This window comes from Oncorhynchus masou, chromosome 9 (genome assembly GCF_036934945.1).
Source record: "Oncorhynchus masou masou isolate Uvic2021 chromosome 9, UVic_Omas_1.1, whole genome shotgun sequence".
NCBI classification, from domain to species: domain Eukaryota; kingdom Metazoa; phylum Chordata; class Actinopteri; order Salmoniformes; family Salmonidae; genus Oncorhynchus; species Oncorhynchus masou.
The window spans coordinates 12688212-12708864 of NC_088220.1; the positions used below are offsets into that span (position 1 = coordinate 12688212).

General features: G+C 47.0%; 1 protein-coding gene across 1 annotated transcript; it reads right to left on the reverse strand.

Annotated features, from left to right (window-relative positions):
* Nucleotides 1–2341: 2341 nt before the first annotated feature.
* LOC135545532 (cohesin subunit SA-2-like) lies at nucleotides 2342–18970 on the reverse strand. Its single transcript, XM_064973192.1, has 25 exons — nucleotides 18819–18970; nucleotides 18596–18719; nucleotides 18372–18470; nucleotides 17045–17124; nucleotides 16847–16954; nucleotides 16295–16406; nucleotides 16055–16172; nucleotides 15873–15976; nucleotides 15689–15781; nucleotides 15489–15578; nucleotides 14915–15118; nucleotides 14645–14715; nucleotides 14365–14533; nucleotides 13796–13888; nucleotides 12986–13160; nucleotides 11940–12079; nucleotides 11511–11612; nucleotides 10624–10772; nucleotides 10304–10432; nucleotides 9833–10059; nucleotides 9350–9602; nucleotides 9150–9257; nucleotides 8774–8900; nucleotides 6719–6796; nucleotides 2342–3848 (listed from the first exon to the last, which is right to left on the reverse strand). Exons 1-25 carry the CDS (start codon nucleotides 18860–18862, stop codon nucleotides 3825–3827), a joined length of 3021 nt encoding a protein of 1006 aa, XP_064829264.1. The 5' UTR covers nucleotides 18863–18970; the 3' UTR covers nucleotides 2342–3824.
* Between the last annotated feature and the right edge of the window lie 1683 nt (nucleotides 18971–20653).

Consider the following 20653-nt stretch of genomic DNA (forward strand, 5'->3'; position numbering starts at 1 on the left):
TCCTTCAGACAAGTAGCGTATAAATGGGAACCCTCCCCTTCATCCCTCTTTCCTTCCCTGCAACCTTCACCAGATCACAGGTAGCAGTCGTAGTGAATTGGGCTGAATGGATCCCTTCATCCCTCTTTCATGCACCCCTTCCCTCGTTCCCCGCACCATTCTAAACGAGCAGCCATTGATCTGAGGTTCTCTTCAGCTCTGTCTAATATAGAGGCCTCCGCAGGCTTTCATCTCCTGCCAGACTCTCTTTTATGATAACAGCCATCGACTCCATCGCCCCCCACCCTCTCAACAGACATAAACGGATAGCTCCCAGCATGGGGGAGCTGTGCTCTGCATAACTTGTAACTGTAGGTAGGAGATTGACAAACACAGGAGTAGCACGATGTAGAAAGATGGGAGAGCTACATGGAATGATACAGTAGTTAGAATATCAAAAGTGGGAAGGAAGTAGTGCTTTTGATTTTCTGTTTGTGAATCTACACTTGAGTAGCTAGGCACATACACTTAAAAGGCAAAACAGGCAGATCAACCCATTAACAGAAACACACCAGCTTTTTACACGTACAAAGGCAAAATGGCACCCTATTGCCGAGTGCATGGGGCTCTGGCCAGAAGTCGTGTAGGGAATAGGGTCCTCTCATTTCTGAGGAGACACCACCCCCTTGTGGCGATGAATAGCTACGGTTAAATATACTAAAATAGTTTATTTTCAAACAACGCAAACTGCTTACATAGATCACATCACTCATGTCGAGTTGGTTTACTTTTATTCAAAAAAGTGACTGTCTCCAGGCAAGTACAAATCTGAGAGGGAGTGGTAATAGAATAGGGAACAAACAGCGCAGAACTGTGTGTGTTTGTATATTATATATATGACAAAATTAAACACATACATAAAATGGCCAAAAAGGAAAAACACAACAAATGAAAATAAAGCTTGATGTTTGTTTTATATACAGGAAGGCTCAAATAAAGGACAATACCAATGTAGTGGTAGTAAGTGACAAAACAAAAGCCACAGTCATTTTTACTCCAAAATATTTACTTACATATAATAATAATAATAATAAGGTAAAACACACAGGCTGCCTGTCTCTACTTCATCGACGTCACATCTGGACCATCTGTTTTCTGTCGTTATAACAACCCCAATAATCACCTTTCATGGCTACCTGACACGGAAGAGGATTAGTAAAAGAAAACGATTTAGGACCTGTCCAGAAACAACCCCTAGCACCCTAAACTCTAGTCTCACGAGGACATCCTTCCAAATGTCATCTACAGAAGATTTCTGAGGTTACCCCAGTCCTAACCCCGAGGCTTTCCGAGGCTACCCCAGCCCTAACCCGGCCCTAACCCCTAGGCTTTCCGAGGCTACCCCAGCCCTAACCCTGAGGCTACCCCGGCCCTAACCCTGAGGCTACCCCGGCCCTAACCGAGGCTACCCCGGCCCTAACCCCGAGGCTTTGAGGCTACCCCGGCCCTAACCCCTAGGCTTTCTGAGGCTACCCCGGCCCTAACCCAGAGGCTTTGAGGCTACCCCGGCCCTAACCCCGAGGCTTTCTGAGGCTACCCCGGCCCTAACCCCTAGGCTTTCCGAGGCTACCCCAGCCTTAACCCCGGCCCCCGGCCCTAACCCCGAGGCTTTCTGAGGCTACCCCGGCCCTAACCCCGAGGCTTTCTGAGGCTACCCCGGCCCTAACCCCAAGGTGCGAGGGTAAATCTGCAGTGATTTGATGGGTAGGAGTATTACCTTCTCCCCGATAAAACTAGTTGGGATGAAGCCAAATTGGATACACCTTACTTATCCATTCCTATCAGATATCCACAGGTGCCTAGGGGTAGAGGCATAGAATTACTAGAGTGGGGGATCTACACTTAAACCAGAGCAATTATATTCTAGCAATACTGTTTGTATGGGGCGAGGGGCAGTTTCTTAGACAGGGGAGTTGATTTCCTTCCACTACTGCATGTTTAAGGCCCAGGCATGGAATGATTACCAAGTAGATTTACCTCAGTAGACAAAACATTTCATTAAAACTTATGGATGACATAATAGTTCATGTCACATGTAAGCTTTGTCTAGCTGCCAGAGTGCTGCTGCTGTTGAGAACTGTCCCAAATGGCACCCTATTCCCTATACAGTGCACTACTTTTGACCAGGTCCCATAGGGAATATTTGGCCTGGTGAGGGCACCAGGGTGCCATTTGGGATGAAAACAACAACCTTTCTATTGGAATATAATGACTGGCTTTAAGTTCTCTATACAGTTTTATATGGTGGCGTTTTGCAACAGGACATTATTATTACTCATGTTGATGGTGAAAACCTTAAAGCTGATATTTCACAAGTCACATTTATTTTTTTCATAATGAGTCTTATCCAAACTAATTTACACGTAGGAAAAACAAGAGGTAGAAACCCCAAAACATTAAGACAAAGAAAAACAAAAATACAAATGTAAAAATCTTCATCGCCGCATGACGACACATGCTTTCCATTTTAAACAGTTTTACACATTTATGAAACCTTAACTTATGTTGAACATTTTAATTTAAAAAAAGCACAGTTATAAAATCAGCACCGATTCATATATAACTTTATTTAAAATTTAGAGATAGCCATTTCAACACTAAATATGCTGGATTTTCTGTCTATTAACATGCTGCTTGCTTGTCTCTGAGTCAACACAGTGGTGGCACTACCAGAGAGAGGATCACCTCGCTGTCCGTCGGGAGAGTAGTCTCTTCAGATAGGGAGAAGGATCCAAATCTTTGGGTAAGCTTCAGGACTTGTGCGGCAGCCTAGTTCCTTGTTAAACACTGGGTCTTCGTCCCAAATGGCACCCTATTCCCTATATATAGTGCACTACTTTAGACCAGAGCCCTATTCCCTATATAGTGCACTACTTTAGACCAGAGCCCTATTCCCTATATAGTGCACTACTTTAGACCAGAGCCCTATTCCCTATATAGTGCACTACTTTAGACCAGAGCCCTATTCCCTATATAGTGCACTACTTTTGAGACGCACCCTGGGCCTCTTCACAGCAACTACCGGGGTCCTCAGACTGTATTCAACAACCACGGAATAGAAACACTACCCACACACACAGTTGGATATGACGGACAGACCCTCTGGTCCAAACGTTGACAGAAACTACACTGAAGGATGTACGACAGTGTGGCGCTATTTCTACTCTGCACTTGGAAAACGTCTGGATGCGTGTTGCTACATCCATGACTCTCACAGCTGATCTATTCAACAGGTCACCAACAACCACCAGCAGTCGTCGTCATCACAACCACAGAACCAACAGATTCTACTGACAGTCCAACATGGGAGAAAGGAAAAAAACTGAAACTAGCATAAAGACCATGTCCGTCCACTTCTACCACAGCTAGCTACCTTTCCTTCTAACAATCTGTGTCTAAATGACTACACCGCGCCGGGTTACTCACTATACTAGCATAGAGAGGGTTAGAAGACATGTTAGAGGACATCTTACAACTCATTCCATCTCCTGTTGGAAGAAAAATAAAACCTTGTAGAACTGAAGAACTATAGAGCTATAGAACTATAGAACTTCCTTCAGACGAAGCGCGTGGAGGATTGTTCTGGGTTTGGAACTGGTTGGTCACTAACTGTAAGGTGACAGCTTACCCAAGGATTAGAAAAAGCATTTTGTTTTCATTCAGTCCCCTCTGAGCGAGCAACACTGTGCGTTAGACCATGGAGGATAAACCAGAGAACACTTCTGATCTGCAGCTTAACGTCTCCATAAATAGGGTACGCCTCTCCTCTGTCGACAAATACCAGTTTAAAACATGGACACTCCAAGGACCTGCAGAGAGAAAAGGTGTCATTACACATCTGTAAAAGCACTTGGCAACAACATGTCTTAGGTTTTACTAGCGAGGCTGAACTGCCCTTCCAGATCTCACTTTGACTATTGGAAGTCTGGAGAACTTCAGTATAGGACTGTGTTTGAATGTAGCGCTAGGTGTTATGCTTGTATTTGATTTGATCCGAGTAGAAATTAAGCATTTGATTGGCTCTGGGGGAAATTGTTTACCCAAGAGAGGCATTTCCTTGTTTTATCTTTTTGTTTTCCTACCAGCAGCCTATGCTGCATTAGTTTGTATCTTGTGCATGCTAGCTGCGTCACTAGACCCCACCCCCTTTCATCATTTTCCTGTGGAGAACTTCCCAGGCTTTCCAACTGAAAAAGGAGAAAGGAATGTATTCAAACGAATCAGTATTCCGCGTTTAACCCAACACCTCAAATCAGAGAGGTGCTGCCTTAATGGACATCCACATCATTAGGCGCCTGGGGAGCAGTTAATGGGGGATATGCCTTACTCAAGAGAACAGCAGATTTAACCACATTTAGGGCAACAAATTACCACCAATCATGCAGTGTGGATAGAGCAGCTTGCAATGGAGGGGGCAAGCTGTAGCTCAGTGAGTTGTTTACGTGCGTGATGGAAAGAGAACTGTCGGGTGCTAGATGCAACTGAAATTGAGGGTGAGGAGAGAGAGGGTGGAGGAAGAGGCTTGAAGTGCTGAGCATCTTGTCATGACCTGCATTATCTGAATTAGGCCCACAGAGAAGCAGCGTTGAATGTTTGAAATTCTGAGAGTTGGCTTAACGTTGGACCAGAGCTAGCTAGCTAGCTAACAAGCTTGTGTGCAAAAACATGTCTTACCTTACTGTCGTTAATAAATCCAATGTGAACCGTGATAAAGGCACTATAGTTAACTAGCACTGAAAAAATATCCATTACTCTAATTAAAACATTTCTGAACCACACTGGTAACATCAGTAGCCTAGGCTTCGGAAGGGGGGAGGGGGGCAGGTAGCCTAGGCTTCGGAAGGGGGCAGGGGGCAGGAAGCCTAGGCTAGGCGGAAGGGGGAGGGGGCAGGTAGCCTAGGCTTCGGAAGGGGGGAGGGGGGCAGGTAGCCTAGGCTTCGGAAGAGGGGAGGGGGCAGGTAGCCTAGGCTTCGGAAGAGGGGCAGGTAGCCTAGGCTTCGGAAGGGGGAGGGGGCAGGTAGCCTAGGCTTCGGAAGGGGGGAGGGGCATGAAGACACTGGAAGAATTTAGACTGACAGTGAGTTATTAACCGGTTCTCATGCTTTTAAAAATAACGGTTATGTTCCAGAACAGTATAGTTCGCATTCGTTCCCGGTTCTGATTCTTGAAAAATTATTTTATTTTCCGTGGGGTTCTCTGTTCCCCGAGCCGGTTCTAAACCCTGCTATAAAGTAGTGTGTTGTATGTCCAGGGCTGTAAAGTGCTACAAAATATTTAGCTGTGCAACCAGAATGTTTTCAATTGATACATCCACTGTTCTGTTGTTTCCGAATGCCCCAGAGAAACAGGCGAGTGCAGATTCGTGGGCCGTTCTAAAACTATTTGTGCTCGTTATGTATTTGTTTACTCTTTGTTCAGTCATGTAACCTCATTCGTTAGCTAACCATCTGATAGGGCATCCCTACCAGCCAAGCCCTCCCTAACCCGGACGACGCTAGGCCAATTGTGCGTCGCCCCACGGACCTCCCGGTCGCGGCCGGTTACGACAGAGCCTGGGCGCGAACCCTCTGTCTCTGATGGCACAGCTGGCGCTGCAGTACTGGTAACTTTAACAGTATATCCAAACATTTTGGGTCACAGAAAGGAAAGGCTTCTCAGGAGATCTATGATCATAGCAATGAATGACAGATCTCTAGTATGTCGTCATCACTAACAGCACATTTTTAAAGAGACAGCGCACAATTATCAATAAGAAAATGGTGCTTTTACAAAATGTAGAAACCTAATATTCCACAAATTACTTCAATGACAGGTATTCGTGTCAACATTATAGTTTTTATGTCTTAACAATAATACATAGGTTTAGTGTTAATCAAAATATATTTTTTAGCTTTGGACATTCCCAGGCTGTCTCCTGTCCCAGGACTAACCTTGACTGTTCTGGGTGGTATGGCCACATGAGTGTGTGTGTGTGTGTGTGTGTGTGTGTGTGTGTGTGTGTGTGTGTGTGTGTGTGTGTGTGTGTGTGTGTGTGTGTGTGTGTGTATATATATATATATATATATCTATATCTGTTCTCTGTGAATTAGGTCCCTTGACTCCTCAATGGGCCCAGGAGAGACGAAGGTCATGCATCCTCCGAAACACGGTTCGCCTGACCGCCTACTACTTATCACACTGCTCGCTACACCCGGCTGTCAGCCACACCAATGAGGAAACTCTGTTCGACTGACGACCGGAGTCAGCTTGCAGGTTTCCCGGCCCTGTCACAAGGAGTCAGTAGAGCACGATGAGGAAAACCCCCAGCAGCCAAACCCCTTAACCCGGACAACATCAATTGTGCGCCGACCTATGTGGCTCCCGGTCACGGCTGCTTGTGACACAGCCTAGGATGAACATGCTGTAGGAGTGCCTCAGCACTGCAGGACATGGTTTGACCGCTGCGCCACCCAGGTGCTCATTACATGTTAGTTTCTAGGGCACAGTATGTGCTTTAGAAGTCGTATAGGCTGTATCTAAATCAATTTTTTTTAAAGCTTATTTTCTGGTGCTCCTAATTTTAAGTTGGGGGTACCAGTATCACCAATGAAAACATTTAATTTAGAGCACTGTGTATGTATAAGGAAGAGTTTTACTATAAAGTAATGGTTTATGAGTATAAGAGAAGAGAGTTACTTACAGACTCATCCATGATGGAACCAGGGTCAAAGTAGTCTGGTTTCAGCTCTGATCTCTCTCTCCTGTTCTTAGAGGGGGGCTGGAGAAAGGAGAGAGAGATCATGATACACTGAACTAAAATATAAAACTCAACATGCAACCATTTTAAATATTTTACTGAGTTAGTTCATATAAGAAAATCTGGTCAATTGTCATCATCCGTTGGTCACAGATCCCATTAAAAACCATTTGGGATCAGAAAACCAGTCAGTATGTGGTGTGACCACCATTAGCCTCATGCAGCGAGACACATCTTCACATTGAGTTGAACAGGCTGTTGATTGTAGAATGTTGTCCCACTCCTATTCAATGGCAATGCGAAGTTGATGGCTATTGGCGGAAACTGGATCACACCGTCATACATGTCAATGCAGTGGATCCCAAACATGCTCAATGGGTGACACGTCTGGTGAGTGTGCAGGCCATGGAAGAACTGGGACATTGTCAGATTCCAGGAACTGTGTGCAGATCCTTGTGACATGGGGCTGTGCATTACCATACTGAAACATGAGGTGGTGGCGGATGAATGGCACAACAATGGGCCTCAGGATCTCGTCACGGTATGTCTGTGCATTTCAAATTGCCATTGATAAAACGCAAATTGTGTTTGTGGCCATAGCTTATGCCTGCCCATACCATAACCCCACTGCCACCATGGAGCACTCTGTTCACAACGTTGACATCAGCAACCTGCTCACCCACACGATGCCACATACGCTGTCTGCAATCTGCCCGGTACAGATGAAACCGGGATTCATGCGTGACGAACACTCCAACGTGCCAGTAGCCATCGAAGGTGAGCATTTGCCTACTGAAGTCAATTACGACTTCCAAAATCTCTAAATCCAGGTGTACACTACACCATTTTGGCCTGTTTTAGCTGTTTCAGGCAAGTTTGTGATCAGAGACAAAATCCCCATGAGGTTGCCTACACGGGTCACACGGCCATCACCGACGCTCGTTAAATGTGAGCAGGTCAGAGACGCAATCTGAGGGCTACCGATCTGGTCTTTGAGCAAGTTGAGAACGATGATCAGCGATAGCCAATGAGAGTGCGCCAGAGTAGAAGCCACAGACAACAGCGATGTTTCGCGTCACCCGGAATGTGTCGACACTTGAGAAGGAGCACCGAGTACTACTAGTTTGCGTTTGTAATTGCCTTTAATCTAAGCGTCAAATTGTTTCAGGTCTGAAGTTCACAAGCAACGTTAATCGATTAAAAAATGTTGGCAAAATAGTTTTAACTGTGTGGCAAGCCACAGCTCCTTGTAGCTACATTAAATCTAACCACATCACATTGTTTTTGCGTGACAGTATGGTATCGACAATCCTCTTGTAATGTGTGACCCCAGTCTGTACCACATTGTTTAATGTGCGCACCACTAAGTTGGCGAGACCAAATACACTCCAGGAAAGATGGTCCTTTAATACGAGAGGTTTAGCAATGTTAAGATTGTGAAAGTCGTTTGTAGTGTACACCCGGCTTAAAAACGACATTGGAGGCAGCTTATGGTAGATAAATTAACATTCAATTATATGGCAACAGCTCTGGTGGACATTCCTGCAGTCAGCATGCCAATAGCACACTCCCTCAAAACCTGAGACATCGTGGCATTGTGTAGCGACAATACTGCACATTGTTTAATGGCCTTTCACTGGCCCCAGCACAAGGTGCACCTGTAATGATCACTCCATTTAATCAGCTTCTTGAAATGCCACATCTGTCAGGTGGATGGATTATCTTGGCAAAGGAGAAATGATCACTAACAGGGATGTAAACCAAATTCTGCACAACTTTTAAGAGAAATAAGCTTTCGGAGTATATGGAAAGTATCTGGGATGTTTCATTTCAGCTCATGAAACATGGGACCAACACTTGACATGTGTTTATATTCAGTGTTTCTTGACAGAGATCTTTGTGGATCCCCACATAATTCTCTGGAAAAGGTTGTTAAAAAAAATAATAATAAAAAAAAAAAAAAAAATCATATATGTAGTAGAAGGTCAAAGGTCTCACCAGGTCGATGTCCATGGTGTCAAAGTCCATGCCCTCGTTGAGGTCTTCCATACGACCCTCTGATGACATCATCACGTCCTCTACGATAGGCTCCTCATCCTCTTCCATCAGCCCTGTACCACGCCGACTACACACACACACCATAATTAGTACAGTCAAACAACCATCAATATAGAGAACCCTAAATCCACAACTAGTTAGTCCATAAACAGATATGAAAAGGAAGTAGCTCTTACATGGCCTGTTGCAGGTTCGTCCAGGGCTCGGGGTTAGGGAGAGATGGGGGTGTGTGTGTGTGTGTTTGTGCATGGCCTGTTGCAGGTTCGTCCTGGGCTCGGGGTTAGTGAGAGATGGGGGTGTGTGTGTGTGTTCTTACATGGCCTGTTGCAGGTTGGTCCTGAGCTTGGCGTAGTTCATGGCCCTCTCCTGCTGCTGACGAACCTCCTCCTGCTGCCTCTGAGCCAGCATCCACGTCACCTGGGTACTAAAAACCGGTCAGACAACCGGTCAGACAACAATACTGGTGGTTCAGGTAGGTACATGTCAAAATTGAGAGATGAAAAGAGCGAGACTTACTTGTAGTCGATGGGTGTCTGGTGGAGTTGAGGGGTTTGGGGGAGTGTGTGAGGGTGTGGCTGCTGCTGGGAGTCTGAAGGGAGGGCGTACACTCCTATATAGCTGTCGTCTCTCCCCCGTTTGGCCTCCCCCCTCATGTCCCCTGGTCCTCTCATCATGGTAGAGGTGAGGTGGGGGGAGGGCATCATCACGGGCGTCTGCATGCTCTGGTGCTGCCACAACACATCTGTACTACTGCTGCTGCTCTCCTCCGCTAGAGAGAATACACACACACACACACACAACTCAAAGAGTTGGATGACTTTAAGAGATGCAGTGAGCACGTCCCAACCAGGCTAGGTGATTTCAGCCATGGAGACTACACCATCTACCAACCAGGGGTAACAGTGTTTACAGAAGGAGTTGACCTCAGACCGGGACAGTCCTCTCTAACATGGCCATGTAGTGACCACTCTGACTTCTAGACGCTGGTTCTGTAGCTACCTTCAGGGAGTTTCCTCTTGGCTGCAGCGACGGCAGCAGTGGGAGTAGCAGCCTTGGTCTTCTTGGATCTGACCGACGACCCTCTGGAGGAGTAGCCGGAGACAACCGACATGGTGTCGTCGTCCCCGCCGGCCTGCAGGGAGTTCCTGTAGGAGATGAGCGGTAGCCAGCAGTCGTCTCTCTGGAGGGCCATCTGGAAGGTCATGAACCTCTCCAGATACATGTGACTACAGCGGAGAGAGGAGAGATGTCACACTCAGTCATCTGGAAGGTCCTTAAGGTTGTGTGTCTGGGAGGGGACACAGTCCTCTTGCCCTCCTTCATGATATCATACAACATATCAGACGAGTCATTTCTTACACAGCCATCAGCTATGACACACACACACACACACACACACACACACACACACACACACACACACACACAGGGACATGTGTCTGATTAGGAGAGGCAGAGGTGTGCACTCACACAGTCCTCTTGTCCTGCCTCATTAGTTTGGAGGAAAACTCAGAGAGGATGTCTAGGAAGGCCAGGTGAAGAGGAGGGTTTCCTTCTCCCTGGGGACTGGGCTCCTTAAACGCAAACTCTATACCATCCCTGGAGAGGGACAAGAGGGAGAGAGGGGTGGGAGAGGTAGGGAGATACCATTTTTGTTCAGAAAAATTAGGTATCTAGCAGCACATGTAGATGCATACATTAACTAGTACAGCTCACGTACAGCTCACATCCATCATATGCTAATCATGTTGAAAAGCTATGAGAAAGAGAGATCAGAAGAGGAGACTGACTTGTGCAGCATGGCGATAGCATCTCGTGTTTTCACCTGGTCCAGACCAAAGGTGAGAGAGAAACGTCTGGCCAGCTCCTTGATCCCACAGAACGCTGAGGACGAGCGGTCAAATCCTGTCCCCAACTCTGACATCATCTCATGGAACAACTGGAGGAGACGGGGAAGAGAGGGATGTGGGAATACATGTGTGGAATAAAGACATGGTTCTTTCAATGGGATTTGCTCAGGAAAGGCTGGAATGCAGAGATCTGAAACTTAAAACCAAGATCTAGCTTGACTAAAACAGTGCGTGTGTGTAACCTGTTGTAGACCGAGGACGAGGGGTGTGCGTGTGTGTAACCTGTTGTAGACCGAGGACGAGGTGTGTAACCTGTTGTAGACCGAGGACGAGGGGTGTGCGTGTGTGTAACCTGTTGTAGACCGAGGACGAGGGGTGTGCGTGTGTGTAACCTGTTGTAGACTGAGGACGAGGGGTGTGTGTGTGTGTGTAACCTGTTGTAGACTGAGGACGAGGGGTGTGTGTGTGTGTGTAACCTGTTGTAGACCGAGGACGAGGGGTGTGTGTGTGTGTAACCTGTTGTAGACCGAGGACGAGGGGTGTGTGTGTGTGTGTAACCTGTTGTAGACCGAGGACGAGGGGTGTGTGTGTGTGTGTGTGTGTGTAACCTGTTGTAGACCGAGGACGAGGGGTGTGTGTGTGTGTGTGTAACCTGTTGTAGACCGAGGACGAGGGGTGTGTGTGTGTGTGTGTGTGTAACCTGTTGTAGACCGAGGACGAGGGGTGTGTGTGTGTGTGTGTACCTGTTGTAGACCGAGGACGAGGGGTGTGCGTGTGTGTAACCTGTTGTAGACCGAGGACGAGGGGTGTGCGTGTGTGTGTGGTACCTGTTGTAGACTGAGGATGAGTGTCTTGGCACATTGGATCTTGTCTATCTGTCTGGTCTTAGACATGGTCTCCTTGATGATGTCACCATAGTCATTATAATACTAGAGAGAGGAAGACAGTTCAGCCACAAGTCAGTCTCCTTCAGGAGAAAACAGGACTTCAGATACAGATGCAACCAAGTAGTACCTGGAATGATATGGTGTTGAGGTTAAATGAGTGTCACAGGCACGAAGAGGTGATAACCATAGAATCTATTCAACGGGCATCCCCGTTCCAGTTAGCAATGGGATAACGTGTGGACTGACAACCATTACGAGTGTACCCATGACTTCAGCAGTCAAATTACCAGGTTGAGAGATCCCAAGTATTTTCTATATATTCTATGGTCATAACTGTGTAAAGACAGGTGAGTGTTTCTCTATTCTTACCCTCATGTACTGTTTAAAGATGTCAGCTCCAGTGTTCATCTCTACTACGTTATAGATGATAAGTTTACAGTAGGCAGCCAGGAGGTTACGTCTCTTGTGAAGAGCTTCTATCTTCGCTGCCTCGTCATCCTGCTGGCCATCTGTAGATACAACAGATTGTTAGTGGCTGTGTAACAGAGCTCTTATGGGGAGCATCTATCTTGCTGACCATTTAAATAGACGCACAGCCCACGACACGCGCAGCCCACGACACGCGCAGCCCACGACACGCGCAGCCCACGACACGCGCAGCCCACGACACGCGCAGCCCACGACACGCGCAGCCCACGACACGCGCAGCCCACGACACGCGCAGCCCACGACACGCACAGCCCACGACACACGCACAGCCCACGACACACGCACAGCCCACGACACGCACAGCCCACGACACGCACAGCCCACGACACACACAGCCCACACACCCCACGACACACACAGCCCACGACACACACAGCCCACGACACACAGCCCACGACACACACAGCCCACGACACACACAGCCCACGACACACACAGCCCACGACACACACAGCCCACGACACACACAGCCCACGACACACACAGCCCACGACACACACAGCCCACGCACACACAGCCCACGACACACACAGCCCACGACACACACAGCCCACGACACACACAGCCCACGACACACACAGCCCACGACTATTTTTATGCAATACTGGAAAAGTGTGCACACAGCCCACGACACACACAGCCCACGTCACAAACACAGCCCACGAACACAGTAGCCCACGACACACAGCTGTAGACCAGCGGCTCCACACAGCCCCCGACACCATCAGCCCACGACACACACAGCCCACAGACTGTCACAAGGCCAGGCAGTAATGTAATTTCCGGAACAGGGTCTTGTTGGTTAGCGATGGCCAAACGAGCTATTTTTAAAATCAATGCTACTGGAAAAGTGTGCAGCGGTGTGTGGTTAGCAGTGTGTGGTTAGCAGTGTGTGGTTAGCAGTGTGTGGTTAGCAGTGTGTGTACCTGTGCTGCCGTTGTCATCGTCCTGGTCTATAAACACATGGTGCAGTATGAAGGATAGTAGCTCTGTCTGTAACGAGTCATCAGGACTGTAGACCAGCGGCTCCAGCTGCTCTCTGCCTCCCGATACCATCTGATGACTAAAGACCAGCAACACATCACACAGGATGGTGAACGCCTGGTGGAGAGAGAGGAGATGGACTGTTGGTTATCAGTGGTCTGTCTCCCGATACCATCTGATGACTAAAGACCAGCAACACATCACACAGGATGGTGAACGCCTGGTGGAGAGAGAGGAGATGGACTGTTGGTTATCAGTGGTCTGTCTCCCGATACCATCTGATGACTAAAGACCAGCAACACATCACACAGGATGGTGAACGCCTGGGAGAGAGAGGAGATGGACTGTTGGTTATCAGTGGTCTGTCTCCCGATACCATCTGATGACTAAAGACCAGCAACACATCACACAGGATGGTGAACGCCTGGGAGAGAGAGGAGATGGACTGTTGGTTATCAGTGGTCTGTCTCCCGATACCATCTGATGACTAAAGACCAGCAACACATCACACAGGATGGTGAACGCCTGGGAGAGAGAGGAGATGGACTGTAGGTTATCAGTGGTCTGTCTCCCAATACCATCTGATGACACTAAAGACTAGCAACACATCACACAGGATGGTGAACGCCTGGGAGAGAGAGGAGATGGACTGTTGGTTATCAGTGGTCTTCCTCATCTCAATGGGGTTCCATGAGGATTCTGAGAATTTCATTTAAATCACTAGGACGTGATTAGCTGCTACAGGACCGTACCTGTTCCTTGACGGTTGTGTTGACGTTGGTGAGGTAACGTTGACACATCAGACAGAACATCCGCATCTGTTTCCTCAGGCTCACCATGTCCTCCTACAAAAACAATATTACATGATCAACACACACTCGCCCTCCTACAAAACAATATTACATGATCAAAACACACACGTCCTCCTACAAAAACAATATTACATGATCAAAACACACACACCCTCCTACAAAACAATATTACATGATCAAAACACACACGCCCTCCTACAAAACAATATTACATGATCAAAACACACACGCCCTCCTACAAAACAATATTACATGATCAAAACACACACGCTCTCCTACAAAACAATATTACATGATCAAAACACACACGCCCTCCTACAAAAACAATATTACATGATCAAAACACACATCCTCCTAGATTACATACACACGAGTGAACCATCATAAGACTTGCTGTATAAACCTCGACTTACTCCCCAACCCTAATGCCATTTTCCTAGATAGTAAATAACAGTGAAATTAATGAGAAGGTTCTGAGCTGGCAGCCAGTTGAGAAGTGAGTTGCATACCTTTCTGTGGCTGCCCTCTGAGACCTTGGCCAAGTACCACAGGACAACGTAGTGGGTACACTGTAGGGCATGGACCACTATCTGCTCTGGCATGTCTCCGTTCTCAATGCCCGTGTTGAGCAACTTGAAGTTACTGCTGAACAGATCCCACTGGGACAGGTCATGGGCACTGGGAGAGAGAGAGGAGGGGAGGTTAGAGAAAGGAGGGGGGAGAAAGAAGAGGAGAGGAAAAGAGAAAGAGGAGAAACAAGAGGAAGAGAAAGAAGAGGGAGGGCCTTACTTGTGGAAGGCCGTGATTCTCTTGAGAGTAGACAGGACCTGGTAGGCATCATCATCATCAGGCTCTTCACCCTGAACACAGAGACAGATCAGTATCACCTACACACAAACTGGTCCACGCAGCCCAATAGATGAAACATAGACTGGAGGTCCTCCCTCTGAGCTCTCTCCTCCCCCTCGCTCACCCGTTGTATGAAGTCCTTCAACAATCTGTTGAATTTGTCCACCAGTTCATTCTCGTTTTCCTCCCTCCCTCATCCCTTCCCCTCACCTCTTGTAAGAAGTCTTCCAGCAGTCTGTTGAATTTGTCCACCAGTTCATCGAGCAGCTGTGACCTGGCGATGTCCACTCTGTTAAAGATGGTGAACTCCTCGTTGCAGAGAGCGTGGTAGGTCTTCGAGCACGCCTCCAGAACCTCTGTGTCTGTGTGTTTCTCCACGATCTCCCTGATCTGACGCAGCAACGCCTCCAAGTGCTAGAAGAAGGAGGGAGTCGGGAAATATGTTTTAGAGATATCAAATGCCACTACACTGCCAGACATTTCACAACATTTTGTCAAGTTGAACAGTGCTTTGAATTAGACTACAGCGTATGGTCGGGGGTTAGAGTTTGAATTAGACTCCAGTGTAGGGTCAGCCGGGGGTTAGAGTTTGAATTAGACTCCAGTGTAGGGTCAGCCGGGGGTTAGAGTTTGAATTAGACTCCAGTGTAGGGTCGGGGGTTAGAGTTTGAATTAGACTCCAGTGTAGGGTCAGCCGGGGGTTAGAGTTTGAATTAGACTCCAGTGTAGGGTCGGGGGTTAGAGTTGAATTAGACTCCAGTGTAGGGTCGGTCGGGGGTTAGACCTTCTCTAGTCGTCCTGTGGTGTAGATATCCAGGTCAAAGAACTGAGGGAGCTGCAGCAGGTTGGTCACCTTTTCTGAATCTATGGAGTACTGAAACAAAGAGAGGGAGCACACTCACACACAGTACTGCAGGCAGGGGAAACAGACGAGAACACAGGTTTATTACAGAGGGTGGTGGGGGTGAAGGTGTAGTGTCCTACTTTGGCCAGCAGAGGAGGCAATGCCACAGCAAACAGCTCTGTCATCCTGGTCCTGTCATCTAGCTGGGTCTTCTTCTCCTTCGCTGTCATCACCTGGGGGGGAGAAATAGTTGCCGTTTCTCTTTTGCTAAGTGGAAGGCAAGAAAAATAAGAGAATGTTGATGCCCAGTCTGAAGTCTCTCACCCTCTTCCCGGTTCCGCGGCCTACGGGCGGGTGGCACTCTGCAGCCTGGCGCACCGTACACAGCATTATCTCTATGAGAGCCGTCTCCTGTCTGTCTGTCAGGGCTACACACACCAGATACATTAGAGACCACATTTAGGGGTTATGGGTCAGAGGTCAAGAATAGAGGTCAGAGATCATACCTTCCTCCCCTGGCACAGGGTCATCCAGTAGCAGGCTGGTCATACACTCCCAGTCCTTCAACAGGTCTGCTCCACTCTCCCACAGAGAGTCCACCAGGTACGCAGCGTGCTCATGGAGCTGAAACATGCAGAGACGGGCAGAATGTGGGTGGTTTTTCCCCCAGTGAGTGGTGTAAGTATGCTGCATGTTCATGGAGGGAGAAAGAGAGAGAATGTGTGTGACACGGTGTGTGCGTGTACCTCGCTCTCCAGGAAGAAGAAAACAGTAGTTTTGATGAGGTTGGCGTTGGGGCTTTGTCTTCCTCTCCTCTTGGGGGCGCCCTCCTCTTCCGGCTCCCGTGTACTGAACAGTCTGGAGAGAAGTTACTAGTATTAGATATAGAAATATAAAACTATATCAAAGTACATAAACCTCAGCTCGACATTTGCCCTGACTACATAAAACATACATGCAATATGTATATGCCAGAAAAAACAGATCCCAGATCTACAAACCTCTCTCTCATTCTGCTGCTTCCTCAAGTTCTCATGCCTGTACTCTCCTCCACACACTCCCATTCTCCTCCTGCCTGCCCTGTGTCCTTCTCTTATCCTAACCTCTCTACCTTCCTCTCTTCAGCTCTCTGCACGCTCTATTACTGTTACAGGGTAGAAACCAGACATGACATTTGGCAGGACAATGTCTTGAGATGCAACATTGTTTTCAAGAGTATTTTGATTGATCTGACTTAAGAGAAGACATGATAGAAGAACGTGTCACAATGGATTCAATAAAAATAGAACAAATCCTACTTCTTGAAGAGGAACTCCCCGGCTGCTATGGCGACCGGTCGGTGGGCGGAGTAGACCAGGTGATAGACGCTCTCACAGTCCTCCGGGCTCAGTACCTCATCTGTACTACTGTAACACACACACACACAGTACAGATTAAACACACACATTAAAACACACATCCATATCCACTGTGATGGCTGAACTGTAGCAACTTACTGTAGTACCAGAGTGAGCAGTTTAATTGCTTGTACTGCGACATCGTACTCCTTGTCTAAAGTCATGGAGACGATGCGGTCCTGTGAAGAGAGGAAATCAATGACAAAGATTTCATATTTAGCTGAAATACTTCTCAAATTAACCAGGGCACAGCAGGTTAGTCAGAAAATACACTACATGGCCAAAATTATGTGGACATGAATTTGTCGAACATCTCATTCATGGGCATTAATTTGGAGTTGGTCCCCCCTTTGCTGGTATAACAGCCTCCACTCTTCTGGGAAGGCTTTCCAATGGGTGTTAGAATATTGCTGCTGGGACTTGCTTCCATTCAGCCACAAGAGCATTAGTTAGGTCAGGCACTGATTTTGGGCGATTAGGCCTGGCTCGCGTTCCAATTCATCCCAAAGGTGTTCGATGGGGTTGAAGTCAAGGGCTCTGTGCAGGGCAGTCAAGTTCATCCACACCGATCTCAACAAAACGTTTCTGTTTGGACCTGGCTTTGTGCACGGGCGCATTATGCTGAAACAGGAAAGGGCCTTCCCCAAACTGTTGCCACAAAGTTGGAAGCACAGAATCATCTAGAATGTCATTGTATGCTGCAGCATTAAGATTTCCCTTCAGTGGAACTAAGGGGCCCGAACCATGAAAAACAGCCCCAGACCATTATTCCTCCTCTATCAAACTTCTAAGTTGGCACTATGCATTCGGGCAGGTAGCGTTATCTTGGCATCAGCCAAACCCAGATTCGTCCGTCGGACTGCCAGACGGTGAAGCGTGATTCGTCACTCCAGAAAACGCGTTTCCACTGCTCCAGAGTCCAGTGGAGGCGAGCTTTACACCACTCCAGCAGACGCTTGGCATTAAGCATTGGGGAGCTTAGGATTGTGTGCGGCTGCTCAGCCATGGGCTCTTCAGTAAGGCCATACTACTGCCAATGTTTGTCTATGGAGATTGCATGGATGTGTCCCCAATTTTATACACCTGTCAGCAATAGTTGTGGTTGAAATAGCAGACTCTAGTAATTTGAAGGAGTGTCCACATACTTTTGGCAATGTAGTGTACCTACTCAAAATCAACAGGGCATAGTAGTGGATTAGCTATAGTGCATCCAGCATGGTTGAGTCGTTGTCAGACATGGTCTTGTGTGGGGCTCAGTTGGTATAGCATGGTACGTGCAACATTTTCTTCCCACTGGGCAAACCCATATGAAACTGTAAGTCGCTTTGGATAAAGAGTCTGTTCAACGGCAAAGAAAGTTATGAAAGTTTAGCCTCGGGGTAACCAGTTGTAGTGTGTCGATGTGTCCACCAGGTGGCGCTCTGACCTTGAAGCGGCTGGTGAACAGCTCCAGTCTGGTGTTCAGTTCTCTGTTGTAGTAGAGACCCTGCAGCGCTGTCAAACATTTCAGACGCACCTCGCCTTGCTACACAAACACACATTGGAATCACACACACAAATATAAATAAATATATATAAAACTCATCAGTCGCACACACTCCTAACTCAAACCCCTTGCTAACAACGCATGCTTCCCCCCCTCCTCCTCACCTTGTCATGCATGGTCCAGCCTACGTATTTCAGGTAGCTGTCGTTGAGGAAGGCGTCACTGTAGAGCTTCATCCACATTCCTATCTCCTCTATAGTGATCGCTCTGATCTCAGCTATGGCATCACTGTAACAACACATACACCTGTCATCATCATATCTTCTATACAGGGGGAGAATGTATCTATTATCATTTCTGTGATGGAACAATGGATAGGCCACGTACCGATATCTGTGTACAAACACACCCTTGAATATTGCATTCATCATGTTCTCAATTTCGTCCTGATTTTCTTGGAGCTGAAATTAGAACGAGGAATCAGTAAGAAAACATTTTGATCAGGGTTCACCAGGCTGGATGTGATTATTCACCAAGAGCAAGACAACCAAACACCACAGAAGAGACAGCTAGTATAGTTACCAAGACAACCAAACACCACAGAAGAGACAGCTAGTATAGTTACCAAGACAACCAAACACCACAGAAGAGACAGCTAGTATAGTTACCAAGACAACCAAACACCACAGAAGAGACAGCTAGTATAGTTACCAAGACAACCAAACACCACAGAAGAGACAGCTAGTATAGTTACCAAGACAACCAAACACCACAGAAGAGACAGCTAGTATAGTTACCAAGACAACCAAACACCACACCACAGAAGAGACAGCTAGTATAGTTACCAAGACAACCAAACACCACAGAAGAGACAGCTAGTATAGTTACCAAGACAACCAAACACCACAGAAGAGACAGCTAGTATAGTTACCAAGACAACCAAACACCACAGAAGAGACAGCTAGTATAGTTACCAAGACAACCAAACACCACAGAAGAGACAGCTAGTATAGTTACCAAGACAACCAAACACCACAGAAGAGACAGCTAGTATAGTTAGTTACCAAGACAACCAAACACCACAGAAGAGACAGCTAGTATAGTTACCAAGACAACCAAACACCACAGAAGAGACAGCTAGTATAGTTACCAAGACAACCAAACACCACAGAAGAGACAGCTAGTATAGTTACCAAGACAACCAAACACCACAGAAGAGACAGCTAGTATAGTTACCAAGACAACCAAACACCACAGAAGAGACAGCTAGTATAGTTACCAAGACAACCAAACACCACAGAAGAGACAGCTAGTATAGTTACCAAGACAACCAAACACCACAGAAGAGACAGCTAGTATAGTTACCAAGACAACCAAACACCACAGAAGAGACAGCTGGTATAGTTACCAAGACAACCAAACACCACAGAAGAGACAGCTAGTATAGTTACCAAGACAACCAAACACCACAGAAGAGACAGCTAGTATAGTTACCAAGACAACCAAACACCACAGAAGAGACAGCTAGTATAGTTACCAAGACAACCAAACACCACAGAAGAGACAGCTAGTATAGTTACCAAGACAACCAAACACCACAGAAGAGACAGCTAGTATAGTTATCCAAGACAACCAAACACCACAGAAGAGACAGCTAGTATAGTTACCAAGACAACCAAACACCACAGAAGAGACAGCTGGTATAGTTACCAAACAACCAAACACCACAGAAGAGACAGCTAGTATAGTTACCAAGACAACCAAACACCACAGAAGAGACAGCTGTTATAGTTACCAAGACAACCAAACACCACAGAAGAGACAGCTAGTATAGTTACCAAGACAACCAAACACCACAGAAGAGACAGCTAGTATGTTACCAAGACAACCAAACACCACAGAAGAGACAGCTAGTATAGTTACCAAGACAACCAAACACCACAGAAGAGACAGCTAGGCATAGTTACCAAGACAACCAAACACCACAGAAAGAATGTGAGTGCTTTACAAGCAGGTTCTCAGAAGCAACAATATTAGCCAACACTAAAGTATAGTTACCAAACAACCAAACACCACAGAAGAGACAGCTAGTATAGTTACCAAGACAACCAAACACCACAGAAGAGACAGCTAGTATAGTTACCAAGACAACCAAACACCACAGAAGAGACAGCTAGTATAGTTACCAAGTCAACCAAACACCACAGGAGACAGCTAGTATA